The sequence below is a fragment of the Geotrypetes seraphini genome, chromosome 3, assembly GCF_902459505.1.
Source record: "Geotrypetes seraphini chromosome 3, aGeoSer1.1, whole genome shotgun sequence".
Taxonomy (NCBI): Eukaryota; Metazoa; Chordata; class Amphibia; order Gymnophiona; family Dermophiidae; genus Geotrypetes; species Geotrypetes seraphini.
Window position 1 is genome coordinate 79,209,727 of NC_047086.1, and position 23,643 is coordinate 79,233,369.

General features: G+C 38.1%; 1 protein-coding gene across 1 annotated transcript in view; it reads left to right on the forward strand.

The window, feature by feature from the left end:
* Nucleotides 1-23,643, forward strand: part of SNTG2 (syntrophin gamma 2) — a 391,266-nt gene that overhangs the window by 363,805 nt on the left and 3,818 nt on the right. The window contains exon 17 of the mRNA XM_033937548.1: nt 19,805-19,915. Coding sequence (XP_033793439.1) covers nt 19,805-19,915 — 111 coding nt within the window. The remainder of the gene's footprint in view (nt 1-19,804; nt 19,916-23,643) is intronic.

A 23,643-nucleotide genomic window follows, 5' to 3' on the forward strand; every position in this document is an offset into this window, starting at 1 on the left:
TGTTCTTTATTAAATGAAGGAGACCAAATTTGTATACCCAGAAGAAAATGTATCAGGATGACCCAGTTTGTTACTTGTTAAAGCATTGGAGTAGTTTATGCAATACTCTGCCCTTGTGATCTGTGCTACATAGGACATGCTGCACGCAGTCTTAAAACAAGGCTGTTTGAACATCGTTCTAACATTTCACACAAGACATGTAGATATACTCACACCACATTGTGTTGAAAAAAATCACTCTTGAGGAATTTAGGTGCTTTGTATTACATCATATTCCCCTTACAGCTCGTCGTGGAGATGTGAAAAGATTGTTATATCAAAGTGAACAGCGATCTATTTTCTTTTTGAAAACTATCTGGCCTAATGGATTTTAATCAGAAAGTAGAATGGTGTGCCTTCTACTGATGGTGAGATCGTTTGTTCCAGTAAATAAAGTTTTTTGACAGTGATCCCTATGAACCCGGAAGTATAAATTCCAGCGCCATTCTGAGCCATGTGTTGGCGGAGCAGGAGAGAATGTGATTGCCCTGACGCAGCCATTGTTCGGCGAAACAAGAGCCTTGTTGCCCTGATGCAGCCGTTGTTCAGCAAAACAAGAGCCTTGATGGTGACATCCAGTTCCTTGTCTTTTGTCAGCGTGAGAAGTGCTATAGCAGGAAGATCTACTCGCTGCTGTTTGTGCCATTGTCAGAAGATAAGTGAACTGTTTTGTTCTTTTTCTGGCTCCCTGTTCACAGTGGTGGCTTTGGTCCCGTTTTGAAAAATTATTTTTTGAAACTTGTGGAGTTTTTTGCCTATGATACAGAGCAGGACTGGCTTAAGAACTCATTGGGTTGCCGTCCATATATTGTTAAGTTGAGGCTTTTTCTCCACTTATTATAAATGTACTTTCATGGGGTATCTCCACCACTAGCCTAATAACAAGTTTTTGCTGATTGTATTTATATTTTGTTATTGCGATTTGGATTGTTGAGAGACGATTAAATACCTAAGTGGCATAAATGTGTATGAGGCGAGTCTCTTTCATTTGAAAGGAAGCTCCAGAATGAAAGGGCATAGGATGAGGTAATAGTTGATATGCTCAGGAGAAATTTAAGGAAATACTTTTTTATAGAAAGGGTGGTAGATACATGGAATAGTCTCCCAGAAGAGGTGGTAGATACAAAGCTGTGGCTGAATTCAATAAAGCATGAGACAGGCATGTGGGATCTTTTTGGGAGAGGAGGCGATAGTAGATGCTGTGAATAGGCAGATTGGATGGGCCATGTGGTCTTTATCTGCCATCATGTTTCTATGTTTCTTCCTCCATCTATGCACATTTTCCTCCCTGTTTATTTGGGTGCAATAGGAATCTGTGGGACATATCTGAAAAATAGTAACTGTGTTCCCAGAATTCACCCAATTTTCAGTGAGAGAATATTTAAGCTATGTTTCTCTAGAGTCTCTAAAGGCTAGTCTCATTAACTACAGTGAGAATCATGTATTAACAAGACCTAATCTGCTGGGGAAAGTAAATACCAGTGCTGTTAGGTGTCCAAAAGAGGATTTATTCAATGCTAACTATTGCCACAAGGCTCAGGATATTGAAAGTCTCTAAACAAAGTAGAATATCAACTTTTTCTCAGACAGCCTGAAATATGAACATCTTGAAATTGACAAAAAATAGTATGAAATACCACTACTGCAAACCAATACACATCAGTATTGTTAGCCCATCAAAATTTATAGGCTTATTCTACGGCCTCAGAATCGGAGCCTACGCACAGCAGTAAGTCACAAGCTGAGATAATCCGCGTAGTTATAATACTCCTGCTCCAATCATTGGCCAATATTTTCTTTTTTTAAAGTGTTTTTAAAGCTAATTTGAACCCTTCACCAAACACTTCTGAAGATAGACTAATTCTTCAAAAACCTTCAGAAAAATACTGTGCATATGCTTCAAAATTTGAAAAATATAGACCACAAAACTTATCTTATTGTTAGTAGTCTTCACTGTTGGAGTCTTTGAAGACACTTCATGTCATGAATGTCTGTCTACTATTTTTTTGTGATTGTGTTATATACCGCTGGGTTGAGTGGTTTTAGGTTCTCACCTTGAAATTGAGCAAGAATTGTCTCCCTTCCCCCAGCTCCACAGAATTCCAGGGAATGGGAAAAAAAAAAAACAACAAAAACACAAAACTTTAGAGTCACTATTCAGTTGGATGTGGTCAGCGTTTTTTGTCACCGACAGCCACATATAGAATTAAGCCCAGATATTCAATGTCAGGCCGTGTCCAGAAGTTAAGCAGGTGATGGCTGCTATTTAGTGCCAAAACAAAATTAAGCACCCTGCATAGGTAAGGTTAGTGCATCAAAGCAATAATTAACTAGCGAAAGAAAAAGCCTCCGAGCGTTGGAGGTGTGAACCCAAACTCACCCACCCTTACCTCATCGACAGTAAAAAAAATAACTTTCGCACAGAGGTTAAATAAGCCTAGAGGTAAGTCAATTACTACCAAATTGACACAAACTGTTTTAACATAGATAGCAACAATCATTTTGTGGCAAGATCGCCATTGCTTCAGGGCCACCCACAGGAATCAGCAGTCTCTCTCTCAACTGTTTGCCGCTGACATTTAGTGAAGCACTCACATAGTTAAGCAGCCAAAGATAGGACTGCCTTTTGTTTGCTCCTATCTGCTAGCATAGCGATGCAAGCACTGCTACCGAATATGGCTGGCCATGCTCAGATAACTACTGGCTCCTACTCAACTCCACCTACACACTGCCCCAGCAGTAGCCACAAAGGGCCACGGTGATCAGACAGGGTATTGAGCAGCTGAGCAGGTTTTAAGAGGGCAAATAATTTTCTAGGGATCCATCGGCTGATCCTCCACAGTGAAAGGGCCTGCGTTACCCGCTAACGTGCACTTAACACAGCAAAAAACATCCTAATGTGTGACATGCTAATGCGTTCTGTGTTAGATTTTAGATGTGCTTGCTAATGGTGCACTAATTGCTCTTATGTACTTTTTAGGGGGGCAGGTTGGGAGCGGGGAGTTGGCATTCTTGTGCTAACCAGTTAATGCATCTACATTGCTGTGCACTAATCAGTTAGCACACAGATAAAGTAGAAGACCTTACCACCTCCAAAGTAGGCGGTGGCGTTTCCACAGTAATTTTTTTCTAAAAGGCCGCACGCCAAGAGCAACAGAGCACAGCCGTTCGTGAAAAAGTAGAAAATCAAAGTTTTGTATAGCCGTCGTAAAAAATGGTCTTGGCACAAGGGAATGACACGTCTAAGAGTGCACTGAGGCCATTTGTTACTACAGCTTTGTAAAAGGACTCCTAAATCATTTTTTTGCTGAAATTTTGACCCTCTTTCTTGGCTATTTAGTCATGTAGCCATGACCACAAAATGTGAGCACATACTCCAAAATGTTATCAGTCCTTGAGTATAAAGACTCTGAAAGCAGTAAAATCTATTTTTTCCTTAGCCTAAGACAATATGGGGCAGATTCTACAAACAGCGCCATAAGTTAGATGGCGGTAGGCACCCTGCCGCCACCTAGCTTGTTTTAATTGATTTAATTGGCACACTAATCCCCTCCCCCCTTTTTATAAAACTGTAGTATGGTTTTTAGCGCCGGCCATGGTGGTAACAGCTCCGACGCTCATATGAGCGTCAGAGCTCTTACTACCATGGCTGGTTTTAAAAACCATACTACGATTTTGTAAAAAGGGGGGGGGGTGTAATTGACTACATTAAAATTAAAATGTAGGTGCCCATATGCACCTACAAAAAGTGTGCCCAAATCGCATCTACAGAGGCGCCTAATGGCACCTAAGGTCAAAATAGGTGTGGTTTGGGCTGGAAATGCCTTTAGATGCCACTAGGCATGATTCTCCGACAAAGATAGGCGCCAGTAATTTAGGCCTTTAAAACCCTGGCCTATATTACCAGCACCTTCCTTTAACGGGAACCGTGATTCTGAAAATGGCGTTGTAGTGAGACTGACATACGAGTGGCACGGTTTTTGTAGGCGGCCGCCGATTAGGGCACCGTTTACAGAATCTGCCTCTATCTGTATAGTCTGCCTTAAAAAAAATAAAATAAAATAAAAAATGCAATCTAACAGATGTATCTGGTCAAAGCTTTCATGAAAAAATTGTTTATCCATTAGAAGAAAACAGCAAGCTAAGTATATTTCTCATGGCACATTCATTGCTGCTGAATGTTTTTAATAATTGAGAAGTACTGTTATTCCATTATCACTTTACTTTTTGACTACTAGATAGTGGTGAAACACTATAAACATGCCAGGTTCTTCCACTTTTATAGTCTACAATAGAAGGAAGTATAGATTTAGCAAGCTATCACATCAATCAATGTAGCACTAATACTATCGTGTGAATTTCCCTCCAGAATTTTGTTGCTAGCATTTATCAATCCTTTGCAGTTCACACTGAATCAGCACAGTTCCTCTTAGTATTCTATTTATTTATTTTGAGCTGACAGGGTTGAGGAAATGGTGCAGATGTCTAGATATTGAGGCTATTGCTTTTTTATTTATTTAATTCGTTTTCGATCCCGTTGTCACCAAAGAGCACAGAACGGGTTACAGATTAAACACACATAATGTCAGTACAAGATTACAATGCAAGTTTTCATCCTAGTGGGCACATATTAGGTGTAGTTATCCTTACATGTCACAGACTGGTTCAGTTACCAATATACAATTCTTTGTAGTCCATGGATCAAGGGCAGGGGATCAGATGAAGAGGTATGTTTTTATTGCTTTTCTGAAGTTGAGGAGACCTTCAAGAGATCTGATCTGTGATGGCGGTTGATTCTGGTGGCTCGGTTTGAAGTGGGAGTAGGACCGTTGTTTGACAGTTTGTAGTTGTAAGGCATGACCAGGGGGCGTTTTGAGGCGTATTTCATCCAGGGAGCGGAGGGACCGGTTTGGCACATATGGAGGAAGTTTAGCCATCACATAGCCCGGTGCCATGTCGTGCAAGGATTTGAACGCTAGCATCAGGCCCTTGAAGACTCAATGTTTAGCTACAGGCAGCCAGTGAGCCAACACTAGAGCCTGGGAGACAGGGTCATGAACATGGAGGTTTTTTAGAAACCTGTGATTGCTGTGTTTTGAACACACTGGAGCCATCGTACATTCTTTGCCGTGAGACCATTGAATAGCGCATTGCAGTAATCCATGTGGGAGAATACTAGGGCATAGAGTAGTTGGACAAAGTCAGACTCTGACTCCCCTGTCCCCTAAATTCCAGAGTGAGATTTATTTCCTCGCTGATACAAAAAAAAAAAACAACATTTGATAGAATATATTTAGAGGGGTATTTTCGATATGAGATCTAAATCAGAGTTTAGATGTTTTGCGGAACATGTACTAAACATGTCCATTTTCAAAACTACAAGACTATCTTGGTTTTGTTTGTTTGCTTTTGAAAATGGATACCAAGATTTTGATTAATGACTATAACTTTGTTTGCTTAATGGGATACAGTGGCAAGAAAATGTGATGTCAAAACCAGAAACATTCTTTGGATCCAGCAGTAGAGTGTTTTTAGTGTTTTATTTAATAGATATATATAGCACTAATCTGCCTGCTTCCTGAATTAATAGTGGGTGCTGCTGTAGAATAATCAGTGTTCACTGAAATTAGAGTTAAGCACTGATATTGATCCTGAGGGGGTCGTGATGGTACAGAATTTGGTGTGGATTGATATAAATGACTACTACCGTATTTTCACGCATATAACGCACGCGTTATACACGATTTTACAAACCGAACATAACCATGCGCGTTATATGCATGAGCGCGTTGTACAATTTTTTTTTTACATAGTTCCCCCTCGATGTCTGATTCATCTCCCAGCCCTGAAAGCCTGATGCCCCATCCTGAAGGACCGCTCGCACCCCCCACCCTGAAGGACCGCTCGCACCCCCCCGACATTCGATTCATCCCCCAGCCCCCCCCCCCCCCCACACACACACGGAGAAGCAGCCTACCGTTGGTTCCCGATGCCAGTGAGCCCTGCTGCTTCCTCTGCCGGCGGTCCCGCCCCTTCTCTGAGCCCTGCGCTGCTTCCTCTGCCGCGGTCCTGCCCTTTCTCTGATGTCATAGATTCAATTATTTTGTCTGATCATGGGGGTGTGTGGATTAAAATTAAAATACTTGATCAAGAAGATAGTAGACCTATATGGTGATTTGATAATACATTGCTGGTGGAACCAAATTTTATAGAGGAAATACAAATGAAAATGAATGATTATTTTCAAATTAATAATACGGAAGATATCTCTATGGAAACGTTATGTGATGCTTTTAAGGCAACCATGAGAGGTCAAATTATTTCATTTTCGGCTCATATTAAAAAACAAATTAAAAAACAATTTTCTAATTTGGAACAAAAAATAAAGATATTAGAATCGAAATTAATTGATAAATGGGAATATTCTACATTACAGGACCTCTTGAAAGTGAAAGGAAAGTATAATGAGATTTCTTTTAAAATTGATTAGAAAAGATCTATTTTCTCAACAAGCATTGTATTATGGAAATTCAAATAAGGCGGGAAGATTATTGGCAAATTATTTGAAAGCGAAAAAAAGGAAAAGTAAGATAATTGCAATTAAAGATGGTAAAGGGAATTCTTATTCTCAAATTGATTCTATTTTAAAACAATTTTTGAAGTTTTATAAAGAACTATATTCTTATGAGCCTTATTTAGATAAAGAAAGGGAAGGATTCAAATTTTTAAATTTAATTGAAGGACCGAAGGTTCCTGATTATATAAAAGAAAAATTAGAAAAACCAATTTTGATGAATGAATTGCAGATAGCATTGAGGTCCCTTAGAGTTGGATCCGCTCCAGGTGGTGATGGTTTTACAGTTGAGTTTTATAAATCATTCCAAATTACCTTGTTGCCATATCTGTTAAATTTATTTCAGTCTCAACTAAATAAAGGTTGTATTACAGGTACCATGGCAGAATCGTTAACCATAGTTTTGCCTAAGCCAAATATAGATTCTACAGTGGTTTCAAACTACAGGCCTATTTCTTTAATTAATGTTGATGGAAAATTGTTAGCTAAAATTTTGGCTATACGTTTGGCTAAAGCTCTTCCTTTTATTATTGGAATGCACCAAACATGATTTGTTGCTCATAGGCATTCTTCTAATTGTTTATTGTTTATTTAGTTTTTGATTAAACGCTTTTTCGATTCTACAAAGCGTTGTACAGAGTATAAAATAACATTTCAACAAAACGAAAAAAATAAAAAAAATGTAGCAATTAAGACATACTTTCTATAAGTATGTCTTAATTGCTACATTTTTTTTATTTTTTTTCGTTTTGTTGAAATGTTATTTTAACACTAGGCTTGCATGTCATATGCTGAATTTGTCAAAAGCCTTAAAAGATCCGGTTTTTCTGTATCTCTTGATGCAGAGAAGGCCTTTGATCATGTTGAATGGACCTTCATGTACCAAACATTGGCATGGTTTGGTATTGGCTCAGGATTTATACAAATGGTTCAAACATTGTATAGTTCCCCTGTTGCTAAACTGTATATTAATAATAATTTTTCAGAAGGATTTCGGTTGAAACGGGGAGTTAGACAAGGTTGTCCCTTATCTCCTTTGCTTTTTGATATTGTTTTAGAACCCTTGTTATTAGCTATTCAGCAGGCGAAGGAGATTCAGGGTATTCCCTATAAGGACCGAGAATATAAGATCTCAGCTTATGCGGATGATATTTTGCTCTATTTAAGGAATCCTGAGACAACCATTCCGTGTTTACTTAAAATGATTGAGAAATTTGGGAAATTTTCAGGTTATAAGATAAATTGGTCTAAATCAGAAATTCTTCCACTCAATGTACATTGTACAAAAGGTTTGTTTGATTCATTTTCTTTTCTCTGGAAGGAAGATGGAATAAAATATTTAGGTATTTGGATTAAAAATACATTGAAAAATACAATGAAAATAAATGAGAAATTGTTATTGCAGAAGGTTACGGAAATGTGTGAGCAATGGAATCCTTTACACCTTTCATGGTGGGGGAGAGTCCAAACTATTAAGATGATGATTGTGCCTGTGGTTTGTTATCAGATGGGTATGTTGCCGGTATATTTTCAAGGGTCCTTTTATAAAAAGTTAATAGCATTCTGTTAAAATTTATTTGGCTGGGTAAAACCCCTAGAGTGGCTTTGGTATCTTTACAAAGATCAATTTCAGAGGGAGGGTTAAATTTTTCCAAATTTTTATAGGTACCATCAAGCCTATATTTTGTGCCAAAGTATGTATTGGATCCTCCCAGAACTCATGGAAAAACTCCTAGATTGGTTGTGGTTAGAATGGCAACTCATGTCTCCATTGCGACTGCCATGTTCTCAGTATCAAAATGCCTAGCTACAGTAAGGACAACAGAATACTAGCAGATACATGGAAAACGTTACGATATGTAAGCAATTTAACAACTATTCTAATTTACAAATCTACAAATCAATCTATATGGGTAAACTCCAAGATTCAAATTGGCGGAGAAAGGCTAGTCTGGAAGCATTGGATGGTAGCAGGAATACGTATATTGGATGATGTTATTTCTAATGGTGCTATGCTTGAATTTTCACAGTTGCAACATAAGTTCGGACTTAATAAATCAGAAAATTTTAGATGGTTGCAATTGAAGCATGCCATTCAGGCGGGGTTCCCTGATTGGAAAAACCTTAATAATCATTATAGTATGGAGTTTCTTTGTTTTCAGACAGACTTCTTGGGTCACCAGGCCGGCCAGTGGTATAAAGTATTAAGTGGATTTGCTAAGAAGAAATTAAAAACTGGTTTAAGAGATATTTGGAGCATTGAGATTAAGCATGAAATTACTGCATCTCAATGGCCACGAATTTGGTCTTGGAGGATGAAATGTACGATGTCGGCATCTATGAGACAAACTTGTTTTTTTTCTGTTACATAGAGCGTTATGGACCCCTTTTAGATTGCAAAAATTAGATAGTTCTTTGTCTAATAGATGCTGGCATTGTCATTTAGAAAAAATTGGTATTAATGGTGATAATCTGTCCTTGAATAACCCTGGAGGTGATAAAGAAAAATGTGCTTCCCCAAATTGGAATTAAAGAAAACAAAATAAGTGAAATAAATAAAAAGGATCAATCAGTACGGGCCCAATACCCTCGTTTCAACCATTGGCCCCAGGCAGGTGTTTATGCAGTGTCAAGCACTTAGAAATAAATCTAAATAAACCCTGCCCCGTACATCATATTATCCCTTTAATGTATATAATTTATATAGAAGAATATAAATATATATTACCAAATAATTGGAAGCACAATCATCTCCAGATTAAAACAACAGGAGAGAAAATCACCCCAAAGAAAATCTCCTGTCTTCTATACTGTTCCCAAGATCCATAAATCCCTTACTTCTCCCCCGGGCAGACCTATAGTCTCCCTGAAGAACACCATACTAGAACCTTTGTCCCAATTTCTTGACTATTTTTTGCAACCCTTTGTTTGTCAGGCCAGATCCTATATCAAGGATACTTCAGATTTCCTCCGAAGAATCGAAGGGATTGGTCTCCTTTCTTCTAACAGCATCCTGGTAACTCTGGACGTTGTGTCCCTCTATACAAGCATACCTCAGATCGAAGCTCTTAAAGTCGTCGAGTCCACTTTAAACCAACGGGACATTTCAGACAGAGTTTCCACCAAGTTCCTGTTGGACCTAGCTACTCTAGTTCTTACTAGGAACTATTTTAAGTTCGATCAAGATTTTTTTCAACAAAATCAAGGGGTAGCCATGGGCACCACGGCTGCCCCCAGCATAGCTAACTTGTTTATGACTAACTTTGAGGAACAATATTTATATGTCCATCCTTATTTTTATCTTTTTATTGATTTTTACTGGTTTCTACTTTTCATCACGTTTCTTAGATTTTCCATTGATAGACACATTGAATTTTTGGTACACAGATTGAGGACATTGTATATTTTCACTTATTTGTTTTTGAACGCTTTTGATGATTTTGAGTCATTATTTTTTGTATTATGATTTTTTCATATAATTATTCACATTCTGGTGTTTTTGTATACGAGGTTTCAGGGAGATATTCTTTTTAATGATTTTTTCTTCAGAAGTCCATGCTTGGGGAAGGTAGTATTCTCACTCCTGTATTATTTATTATTATCTTTCATTTTTTGACACGCTTCAAAAGAATAAATATGATGTACTGGGCACGGTTTATTTAGATTCATTTCTAAGTGCATGTCACTGTATAAGCATTGCCCGGGGCCATTGGTTGAAACGAGGGCACAGGGCCCGTACTGATTGTTTCTTTTGATTTGTTTGATTGATTGCAATTTTTCATTTTTAGTTTTTTTAAGGTTTACATATATATATATTTTTATTTTTTTTTTGGTATCTTTTCCAGGGACATTACTGAAGACAACATCATTTATAATACCAATTCTTTAATAGTCGTCATCCTTATTTTCGACAGATGGCTTGCTGGTTTAGATTTATAGATGATATTTTTTTCATCTGGACATCATCCAAGGAGTCCCTCCAGCTTTTCATTTCTTGGATTAATTCTCTTACAACCAACCTTAAGTTCACTCACACCTGTCATACTCACAGTATCTCTTTCTTAGATACTGAAGTTATTTGTGAAGAGGGCAGTCTTTCTACCAGGATGCACCATAAACATACTGAAAAAAACAACTTTTTATCTTATGCCAGTTGTCATCCTAGACGCCTTAAAGCGGCGATTCCGATAGGCCAATTCTTACGGGCCAGGAGGATTTGCACTAATTTACATGATTTTCAAATTGAAGCCAGAATTCTAAAAGATAAATTCCTGAATAGAGGCTATCCTGAATCTGTTATCCGGAAAGCCTACTTGCACGCCCGTTATGCCAACAGAGACCACCTTCTTATTCAAAAAAATAAAGAGATATCTACTAATCAAGTTTGTGTTATCTCCCATTCAACTCATTCTGCACTGGTAGCCCAGAGTTTACATGAACATTGGCATGTTTTACAACTACATCCGGCTTTCAAAGATCACCCATGCATTGCGTTCACCAGAGGCAGAAACTTATCTGAACATCTGGTTTCCTCGGACTTTACCATCTATCATTCTCCATCGATAACAGAAGGAAGTCACGGCCCTTGTGGTCATTGCTCGGTGTGTACCACTTCTCATCAAGGCAATTCTTGGACACATCCCAAAACTCTGCGGAACTATCAATTGAGAGCAGTAACTTCGTGTGTTTCTACATACGTAGTTTATGTGATTTCCTGCCCTTGTGGTCTAATCTATGTAGGCTGTACTAGTCGGGCTATCAGAGTTAGATTAATTGAACACCGGAGTTGTCTTAAAACCGAAAAACTAACTGCCCCCATGGTGGCTCATAATCTAAAACACCACCACACATTTGTCCAACTTAGGTGGTGTGTATTGGAACAAATTCCTACTACTTTCAAGGGAGACAGACAAAATCATCTATTGGTCAGAGAGAACTTTTGGATTTTCAACTTACGAGCATTCTCTCCACATGGCCTGAATGAGAACGTTGATAAATGTTTCACATAACGGTTACTTTCGTATTACTTTGATTCTCATGTATTGTTGATCTTTCTCCTACGTCATTACGTATGCGTTGTTTCAGGTGGGGCTCTTTAAAGCGTTCTATAAGAACTCCTTGTTTCAGACATTCATTTGTCAAAGCAGCTTGATTGTGCCGCTGCCGGGGACTATTTCGTCCTTTCAATTTCAGGACTTGGCGTTTTTGAAAAAAATTTTCAGTCATTTCATTAATTTTCTTGCTCCCTCCTGATGAGGATATTGAAACAGGACCTGTCGAGTGAGCAAAAATGAACAGTGAGCTATATCAAAGAACGATCAAAACTTATAGCGAACATTATTGAACAGCCCTTTGATGGTACGGGACTGAGCAATTTAAACGTCATGGCGAATGGATTGATAGCCATGATTTTCCAATGAGCACCTTTCATACAAGCGGGACCGATTAGCAAGAGGAATTGAACAGCTATGATTGAGGAACTTTGAACTCTGTCCCGTTTTTGATTCATCGAGCTAAGTATCTCACTGTTTTTCACCATTTATTACTATTTTCACGAACTATCAGTGACAGGTACACAGGGCTTTTGGCGCTGTGGTTTGTTGAAATAGACTGAGGATATTGTATGGTTTTTTGACGATTTTTTGTCATTTTTTATATTTTGGTTTTTTCACTTTTCACATTTTGTGTTTTCTTATATTAGGTTTCAGGGAGATTTTCTTTGGGGCGATTTTCTCTCCTGTTGTTTTAATCTGGAGATGATTGTGCTTCCAATTATTTGGTAATATATATTTATATTCTTCTATATAAATTATATACATTAAAGGGATAATATGATGTACGGGGCAGGGTTTATTTAGATTTATTTCTAAGTGCTTGACACTGCATAAACACCTGCCCGGGGCCAATGGTTGAAACGAGGGTATTGGGCCCGTACTGATTGATCCTTTTTATTTATTTCACTTATTTTGTTTTCTTTAATTCCAATTTGGGGAAGCACATTTTTCTTTATCACCTCCAGGGTTATTCAAGGACAGATTATCACCATTAATACCAATTTTTTGTAATTTACATTATTGTCGATATTGGTATTCATATTTGTATTTTGGTTCTTTTTGGCCATTGTCATTTAGAAGCAGGAACTTTAGATCATTTATTGTTTCATTGCCCATATATTATGAATTTTTGGAAATCAATTTGGGACCAAATTAATAATTTATTAGATAATCCAGTGGCATTATCCTATGAAACTGTGATATTTGGTATGGAAATGAGAGCAAAAAGTCAGATTTCTGCAAATAACAATAAATTATTACTAATAATGACTGGTGTTGCCATTCAGCAAATCACATATAATTGGAAGGACTGGAGGAGATTAAATTATAACTTTTGGTGGAATTCTTTATGCCATATCTATAAAATGGAAAGATTTATTGCTTTACAAAGGGGATATTTTAAGAAATTTCAGGATGTGTGGAAACAATTAATAAAATATTGTCAGGATTAAGTAAAATTATTTCCCTTATTTTTATCAGTTTATGAGGTAGGAATGGGGGTATTTTATTATTACATATATCATACAATAACGGAGTATATGGTTGGGAGGGATGGGAGAGGGGTAGGGATAAGAATTTATGTAATGTACCAATGATTGTTTATAAGTGATGTATTTATTGTTACTGTGAATGAAAATATTTAACACTTAATGTAATTTTTGAAAATGAATAAAGAATTAAAAAAGAAAAAGAAAATGGATGTTTGTGCATAGTGCATATATCTTTTGAAAACATTTTTTTAAAAAAATATATCCAAAAGAAAAGTGCACAAAATAAGTCATCGGAATGTAGGAGAGGCCAGCATTTCTAGTAGACTGGCCATACAAACATGGCAGCTTAATTGAGTTATGTCCAAGTCTGTCTATCAACATTGCTAGCTTTTGTAATATCCATCCCTTATACAGGCAACACATGCCAAAACACGACCATGTCAGATTATATTTGAATGCATCTTGTGACCATTTGCTGATCATCTCTATTTGTTTACCCTTGGTATTCTCCCGGAGACCTTTCTCTTGTTTTACATATCGCCACCTCCAAGATTGCATCATGGCATTTTGCTCCTGGGATAATGTTCTAAGCTTTACTAGGATTGCCTGCATTAATTACTACAGTGCCCCCCATTTTTTGAAAACAAAGTTACAGAAGTTTTATTGTTTGATTTACAGACTGAATATATAAAGGTTAAGAAAGATGTTATTAGGAACGAACTTCACCATATGACAATTCTTGCATATTGTAAATCTCAAAGGATTCCTAGGAGACTTTGAGCTCCTTTTACTAAGCTGCACTAGCGGTTTTAGCACGTGTGCTAGATGCTAACACCACCATTGAGCTGGCGTTAGTTCTTGGCGTGTAGCGCAGGGGCAGCGCGCGCTAATCTGCAGCGCCCGCTAAAAAATGCTACCAAAGTAAAAGAGGGGGTTAGAATTATGAAAAAGTCCAAAATGTGCAATGATTAGGAATTCTTAGAACAGTGGAGCACAATCCTCAAACATTCATTAGATTTAATGATCTTGCTATTTGAAACTGCTAAGAAAAAATTGATGTATTAAAAATTGGCATAAATGAAAAAGATGTGACAATTAAAAGAAGGATGGAAACTATGTAGTTATTAGAAAGAAACCAATATAAATTAAGAAGGATAAACTAAGACGAGATGATCAAGGTTATAAGAGTAGTAGTATCTATCTCTGGATGAGATCTAGAAACCATAGTACAGGTCCTAGATGACCTGCCTTTTAAAAAGAAGAGTTTTACCCAGGTCAGAAGGAGAGCTCTGGAGATAGTGATTCTATAGTCTTGTTTATCTCCCCACAATCCATTTCTTTGAATACAGCAATAGCAGACCTTTCAAGATCATTTTTACATAAGTTATGGGAAAAGGAAAAAGGCCCAGAGATAGATCAGTTTATACAACATTCCAACAAGGGCAAAAGGAGAGGGAGATTTAATGGATTTTGATGGAGATTTAACTAACATCATTCTAGCTACTCTAAATACAGATACCTTCTACACTAACATCTCTCAAGAGGAGACATTGTCATCATTAGGGACACATTGAGGGTTAGATCAATCCATCATAGGATCCCAAATCAATTGATTATCAACCTAGTGAGGATAGCATTCACTAGAAACTACTTTTGCTTTTGGAAAAGTTTTTGCAGCAGGTCAAGGGAACAGCTATGAGGACTTCCATGGCCCCTAACATCGCTAACCTGCAAATTTTGAAGAGAATTTTCTCAAATTTCCCTTTTCGAGAAGAAATCAGACTATATAGCAATATACCAGTTACCAAATTCTAGGGTTCACCTTAGGGGTCAGTGACCAAGAAAAAGATCTAGGTGTCATTGTAGACAATACACTGAAACCTTCCACCCATGTGTGGCATTGGACCAAAAAAAGCAAACAGGATGCTAGGAATTATTAGAAAAGGGATGGTAAATAAGACTAAGAATAATATAATGCCTCTGTATTGTTAAAGCATCATCTGTTTTGTAAGATGAAGTATGATGGTTGATGCCTTTTTTATGTATCGGCAATTTTGATGTTTTTTGACATGTTTGTTTTGTTTTTTTAATTGTGCAAGTTTGGTTGTAATCCACCTTGTCTAAAGGCAGAATATAAATAATAAACTACAAAAACATTATTGTGCAACCTCACTTTAATTATTGCGTTCAATTCTGGTTGCCATATCTCAAAGATATAGCAGAATTAGAAAAGCAACCAGGATGATAAAAGAGCTGGAACTCCTCTCATATAAGGAAAGGCTAAAGTAACAGGGAAATACTTTTAAAACCAATAGGAGGAAAAAAAATTTCATTCAGAGAAAAGTTAAACTCTGGAATATGTTGCCAGAGAATGTGGTAACGGCGGTTAATATAGCTAGTTTGGATGCGGAAATGGCACTATTCTATAAAACCATGCTTTTCAGAAGGCATTTGACCGTCCCCTGGTTACACTCCCTTCTGAGTTACACTAGAGCAGTGGTCTCAAACTCAAACCCTTTGCAGGACCACATTTTGGATTTGTAGGGACTTGGAGGGCCTTAGAAAAAAAATGACAATTTTGCATGAGGTAAAACTCTTTCTAGTTTATAAATCTTTCCTTTTGGCTAAGTCTTAATAATAATATTGTCATTTATGGTTAAAGAGACATATGATCAAGAAACTGTTTTAGTTTACTTTTGTGATTAGGATAAACAGACCGAGGGCCTCAAAATAATACCTTGCGGGCCGCATGTGGCCCCCGGGCCGCGAGTTTGAGACCACTGCACTAGAGGATTTAGGTGCCTAGTCTCATAGAATACTGATGTGTGTGCAAATCCCAATTATTGCTAATTAACTGCAACAACTGATTAACATTAATGGCTCATTAAACAATTTATATGTGTGTGTGCATCTTTGCTCTGTGACACGATTTCAGTGCCGTACATAGAATCTGAAAGTCAGCCTGGACCCAAAACTTGCATTGGTGCTGATACCTCTAATGTTAAAAAGGAAATTATTATTCTTTTTTCTTCTCCAGGTTTATCTCTTTATACTTTCATTCATGCTCTAGTTCTCAGAAGAATATATATTTATTTATTTATTTAATTCATTTTCTATCCCGTTGTCCCCAGAGAGCTTAGAACAGGCTAGAGGTTAACATATAAAAATTTCAGTACATGTTCGCAATACAAGTTTTTATCCTAACTTGACACATACTAGGGGTCTAATCTAATCTTTTGTTTCTGGGTCACTCTATGCCTAGCAAAGTTCAAGGTGACTTACAATATGAGAGGCTACATTAAGATATAGAATTACAGCAGAGAGATAGGAATATGAGGTAGTTACCGGCTTAATGCAGGACATTGAGATCATAAACATCATTAGGACTTCAATCAAGCCAATGGAGATGTCTTCCAAATAATGTAAAGAGGCAATCTGGAGACGTTCTATTGATGTGTGAACAAGAAGGCAATGTAGGGAAATGTGAAATTTTTTGATAAGTGTCAATGATATATATGTCCTTGAACAGGAAATTTTCAGTTTCTTTTGGAAACCAAGGTAGATAGGTTCTGTCTTGATAGTTGTGGGTAGATTTTTCCAGGTCTTAGAGTATGCCCCCTCAAAATCAGGAAGTAACTTCAGAGGGGGGGCGGGATCGAGACGGGCAGAGCCTCTAGCAATTTGGCAAGAGGGAAGGCCCCCCCCCCGTGGTGCCTGGCTTTGTTATTGCCAAAAAGTATCACATACACAACCTTAGATATAGGTATTATTCCCGTTTAGGACCTCAGCGGTGCAAGCTGTGAGAACAGTTCATTCACAGAGTTGTTTGCACTAAAGTCTTCATCAGTCTTATTTTATATATATTTTTTAAAATTATTTATCTTATTTAAATATTTTAATTATAGATAAGTTAGAAAGGTACTCATCTCTTTTAGAAAAGCATAGCAGGGGTTCTTCACCAACATAGGCTATGTTTCGCCCAGGGGGCTTTATCAAGGTATTTTCCCCTTTGTTATGCCGGTTCCATGAATACTGCCGATAGTGTTTGAAACCGCTGAGGTCCTAAACGGGAATAATACCTATATCTAAGGTTGTGTATGTGATACTTTTTGAAGTCTAACCTTGGAAAAGAAATATTTCTGCTATTGCCTTATATACTTGTATTTGTTATTGCCAGCCAGTTTAGCGGGACCAGGACAGGAGCAGAGGCAGGGCTGCTCACAATCTGGAAGCGCTGCTGACTCCTGACTCCTCCTCCCCCCTCCTCCTGGTGGCCGGCAAACAGCATGGGGGACTGCCGTGGCTGCAGCCAGGAGGAATCAGAAACCTGCCTCGCATGTCGGGACTACCCCTGACCCGCAACTCCATTCCCCACAGCCCCGGTAGGCTTAAATTTGGATATTTTTTTAAACTACAGAAGTAGACTCAAATTTAAACCAAAACCCTATTTTTGGGCCAGTTTTATTTTTTTTTTTTACCCCAAAATCTTGGTAATTAAAATTTAGGTCCAGCTAGGCTTTTAGCCAGTATTTCTGGAAGAGTCACATTTTCAGGTATTTACAGAACAGGGCGTATGTGGTGCATGTGCAAATCTCTGTGGGTAGTGAGTTTTATGTTTTCGTAGTTTAATAATTACACGAATTGCAGTGAATCCTTTTATATTTTACTCCTTTTAGGGATGGGAAGGATAGTATCAGGTAGTTTGTGTTTGATATATCTTCCTAATAATTCTGCAAATCTGGGGAAGCTATCGGGAGTCTCTCCATGCAGGATTTTGAATGTTAAACAGCAGAGTTTGAAATCAACCCAATTGTCTACTGGGAGTCAATGTAACTCTATACGTAGTGGTGTGATGTGATCCAATCTCGATGTGTAGAATATTAGTCTTGCTGCTGTGTTCTGTACTAGTTGAAGTCTTTTTTTGTTAATTTCTTCAGAAGTCCTGAGAAAGGTGCTTTGCAGTAGTCTAGCAGTGACAAGATCGTCGACTGCAACAGTATCCTTTAGTGCTGGTGGAGCAAGTAGGGTCTAACCCTTCTCAGCTTTAATAGTGTGCCAAAAGACTTTCAAACTAGGTTGTTGATTTTCAAATGTCAGTGAGCTGTCTAGGATGACTCCCAAGACCCTGGATGATCTCTCAGTGTTGAGCTGGATGCCATTTGTCAGTGTAGCTCAAACCATAGTAGTTTCAGTTTGTTAGCATTTTAGTTTAAGATGGTGCTTTGTTGCACATTTTTGTACTCTAATTAAGGTCTGGGCTAATTCGGTTAATAAGGTTAGTTGGGTTCAAATTCACAGGAACTGCAAGGAGAATGTCATCTGGATATGATAGTAGCCATTTTCCAGGTTTTAGTATAATTGTATTTTAGAGTGGTCATAAAAATGTTGTATAGTAATGGTTAAATAGGGGATCCTTGTGGTACTCCACATGATGGGGTCCAGTGATTAGAGCAGGTTCTATCCTTCCATCTGTATCAACTATTTGTAAGGAATCCTGAAACCATTGTAGGACATGTCCTGTGATTCCTAGTTTAGATAACCTCTTTAATAATAGACTGTGATTTAACATGTCAAATGTAAGCATTTGATTGGCTGGCAAGGGAAGAGTTATGTCTTCTTTGAACTCATATGATTAGAAATGTTTCTTGATGATAAAAGTTCCTAGGTGAATTTCATAGGAGGAGTTATATGTACAGTGGTACCTCAGTTTACAAGTGCACCAGTTTGCGAGTGTTTTGCAAGACGAGCAAAACATTTGCAAAATCGGTGCCTCAGAAACCGAGCATGGCTCGATTTACGAGCGCCCCCTGCAATCCGGCACCCCCCGACGTTCAGAACGTGAACTCGCAGGCCTTGAGCATGCGCAGATGCTCAAGGCCTAGCAGAAGAGGAGGCTGATCTTCGGGCACCGGCACCAAGCACAGGACATGCCGGTGCCGGTGCCCAGATGAGGGTAAGAAGCGGCAGGGGGGTGCCGGATCGTGGCGGGGGTTGCCCAATCGCTTCGGGGGGGGGGCGGAAGGGTGCCGAATTGTGGGGGGGGGAGGTGCTGGATTGCAGGGGGGCCTTCGGGAGAGCAATTCTGGTTCTCGTGTGGGGGGAACGCATCAAAGCGCTTTGATAAACGAGCATTTTGGATTATGAGCATGCTCCTGGAACGGATTATGCTCGTAATCCAAGGTACCACTGTATTCTCTTTAATTGTGTACTCCTAGTATAGGTTTATCATAGGGTAGGATTGAATTCTATTTTGTTGTCTTTAATTATTTTTTTGTTTGCAGATTAATGTTTGTAGATTAATTGGAATTCTTTAATATGAGCTATGGCACCTATGATTATGTGATGGGATATTTGATTCTGTTTGTATTGCAATTTCCTATGTAAGGATCATTGCATGCAAGATCCTACGTAAGGATCTTTGCATATTATGACTATGTATACATTACATTCTCCAATAAAATAATTATTTTAATTTTTATTGATTCTGAAGTAAAGGATTGACTATGGCTCCTTGTTACCTATAGTAGATGTATATGTTGGAAAAAAAATGGATAATCTTCCTTCAATTTACAATAGAATACTGATCCATAAAAATAAGGCAAATGGGATATTAAGTAATACAAAATATTCTCTTTGATATACTGCAGAATGTGCTCTGGAGATTTAAATTTTCACAGCTCAAGGGATCATCAGATGATGGAAAAACTCGTGTAAAGCTACTTTTTCAGAACACAGAAACTAAACAAATTGAAATGAAGGTAAGAAACATGATACATCCAACCATGATACATACCAACCATATTGGTATGAAAGCATATAGGCAGACAGTTACAGAATAGAGAAATAGTCTAGTGGTTTGATCCAAGCATTCACTCTTTATTGCTTCAGGCACAAACTTAAAGCTATATGCATGTTAAAAAATATTAAACTGGGTTTATATAATGCTGAGTGGAGTTTGGTTTGGTTTGTTTATTTATATCCCGCCCTTATCCAGGGCGGGTTACAAACTTACACACAAAAATATACAATACAACCCAGATCAACATCAGACACACCTACAAAACAAACAAAATACCAGACGATAAAATACATCGGTGACTAGCACCTTACAATCATCACTCTCTATTCTTTCTTATTCATTCAACGTCATACCCTGCATTTTATCTGACAAGAGATACCATTTAAGCAAACTCTTGAAATTTAGCATATTCTGTTGACGAATGCACCCAGGGAGGTTATTCCATTCCCTCGGCCCACTACAGTGGAATGTACTATCCCTGGATGATAACCTCAGCTCTTACAGAGGGAGTTTGCAGATCTAATTATTCTGTAGACCGAAGCGAACGAGACGGATCATGTGGCAGAATACTCGGAATAAAATGTTTGGGAGCTAGATTCTGCAGGCACATGTGAACAGTTATCAATAACTTGTAATGTATCCTATCCCTCAACTTCAACCAGTACAGAGTTATGTAGTATTCTGTCACATGTTCCCGTCTTCCCAATCTAAACAAAGTCCTGACCACTGAGTTTTGGGCAACCTGGAGCGCACATTGGAGTGAATTGAGTTGATGTGAATTGCTTGTTTACTCTTTCCAAAAATACTAATACCTATCCTTCCAGAAAAGCCCCAAACAGGTTACAAAAAAAGCATATGTAATAAAAAAAAAGTTAATGAAACCCAAATTTAAAAAAGATCTTGAAACAAGTCAAAAAAATTTGCAGTTTTCAAACCTCATTAGATCACAAAACTCACATTTCCATTTACCAAGATATAAGCTGACTTATCCGTGACAAAATATTAAGGGCCCTTTTTACAAAGCCACAGTAGAGAGATGCTGCTGTGATAAATGCACTGAAGCCAGTTTAATTCCTATGGGCTTCAGTGCATTTTCCATGGCAGCATTGTTACCGTGGCTTTGTAAAAAGGGACCTAAATATAAGGTGTAGTACTTAAAGGATCCATCCTGAGAATCATTTATAAATGTGCATGCATTAACAAGATATATTCAACTCTCTCTGAGCTTTTCCAAATTTTCAAAGTAAAAATAGGCATAAAAACATAGCTCTTCCACTGTGACAATGAGCCCTGGATAAATTATGGTGGTTATTTTAGTAGTTCTATTCTTGTTTTGGATGTCTGAAAACTGGCATTTAGATATCCATATTGCATGGATGTTCAAATCCCGATTATATAAAACCAGGCTATGGATGTCTAGCACTGCAGTAAATCCATATGGCAAATGGGAGTTGTCTTGGTGTGTTTTGGGTAGGACTAAGGAGGGTCCAAAATATAGATATCCAGCTCTAGTCACCTAGACCTGGTACTTGGCTTGTCCAGGTTACAAACAGGTGTTCTGATTGAGCAGCAGTCCGATGGAGGGATTAAGGCATGATGGTTCCTTAATCCCACGTTTGCTGTCCCTTTCCCCCAAATCTGAAACTAGCAAGGATACCAAACAGCTGACAGCTGGCAGCTCCAGGTACTATGGACATTCTTAAGAGTGTGTCTCATGTAGAAGTCTTGTGGTTAGTGTAAGGATTTAAAACAAAATAAACATAGAAACGCGATGGCAGATAAAGGCCAAATGGCCCATCCAGCCTGCCTGTCCTTAATCCTTCCCTAGAAAAAGTTCAGCTCATTTCAGGCAGAAGATTTTTATAAAAATCTGTTTACACAGGTAAAACATGTTTTTACCCATTGAAATGCTTTTGTATTTCCCATCCTACTCCTTTTTTCACCATTAATTTAAAGTAAACTTTGGTACAGGAAGATGATTTCAAAGGTGCATTCCTTTTTAAGAAATGATAATTTACCAAGCATAATCTCTGCTAAACCATACTGACTGAACATTTGCCAAACTATAAATCATTTTAAAACTTCCTGCCAGATATTTTAGGAAGATATAAAGATTAGAAACAGCTAAAAACAGCTAATAATTGATTATGGATGTACTAACTATATATATCTGGATTTGTCTCATTAAGGCATGCTTAGTTTGTAAACTTTATTTTCCATATGTAGATATTTTTGCCACATTTGTCTTCTTTTAAGATCCTAGATTGTCACTTGTTTCTCTTCCTTGCATATGTTTCCTGTCACCACATAAAAAATGAAAGCTGGGCATGTTAAACTGGATTATATTTAGAGATTTCTATTTATTTATTTATGTAACTCATGGGTTTTTTTGTAGATCAACCTTTCCTCCATGAAACCGATTTGACTCTGTTCAGAAGATACATCAGTATTTTTAAATCAGTCATGCATGCCTTTTTTATTTTTTTTTTTCGTTCAATCTTTATTGAGTTTTAACATCTTACAAAGAAATGCCAGACTGTTCTAAAATAATAACAGATCTGAGCCATCCCAATTCTGGTTTGTATGCCCTTTCCAAAATGCAAGTCTAGGGTCATGTTTACCAAGGTACTTTAGGCAGTATAGGTTTTAGAACAGGGATCTCGGAGTCCCTCCTTGAGGGCCGCAATCCAGTCGGGTTTTTAGGATTTCCCCAATGAATATGCATGAGATCTATGTGCATGCACTGCTTTCAATGCATATTCATTGGGGAAATCCTGAAAACCCGACTGGATTGCGGCCCTCAAGGAGGGACTTTCAGACCCCTGTTTTAGAATATACTAACTGTAAACTATAGTCCATGCTACCAGCTAGCACATGTTAAATCAGCCTGTATGGTAAAAGTCTGGTGCTAACTGCTTAGCGAGTGATGGGACGGATTCTGAGCAGGGTATGGGCATAGAATGAGCTGGGACTGCACATGGCAGTCGGTACACATTAGGTAGCATATACTAACTGTTGAATATACAGGTAATGCAGAATCACTTAATACCTCCTCTATAGGGGTACGCTGGACATGTGCCCCCCCCCCCCCAATACAAGTAGTGCCATTGCACTTAAGGTATTTCATTTTGGGACTCATTTTCATAACAGAAAAACATCCAGAAAGTGGCATAAAATGGCAGATGAGTGTGTTTCTTCACCAAACCCTTCCAATTTGCTATTTTCAAAAAGCATTTTGTAGACAGATTTCTATGGTGGTTGTCTGCGGTGCATCTAAATCTTAAGGGGGTGTGTTAGATGCAAGGTTTGGGCAGGACTAGGGCAAGATTATGATTTGGCCATTCTTCTGCAATAAACATTTTAGAATATGTCCAGGACACAATTTGGACATTTGGGGCTAGACCTGTTTTAACAATGAATAAGTGACAAAAAGGTACCCAAACTGACCAGGTGACCACTGGAGGGATGAAAGCATGACCTCCCCACACTCTCCCAGTAGTCACTAACCCTCTCCCACCCAACAGTACATACTTGACTGTATGCCATCTGCAGATGTTATGCCCAATCCTAGTACAGCAGCAAGCAGGTTCCTGGAATAGCCTAGCGGGCAATGTAGTGAACTATACTGTAGAGACTGGAAATCAGGCCCACTACTACACTTATTAAGGAATATGTAAGCCTTCCAAA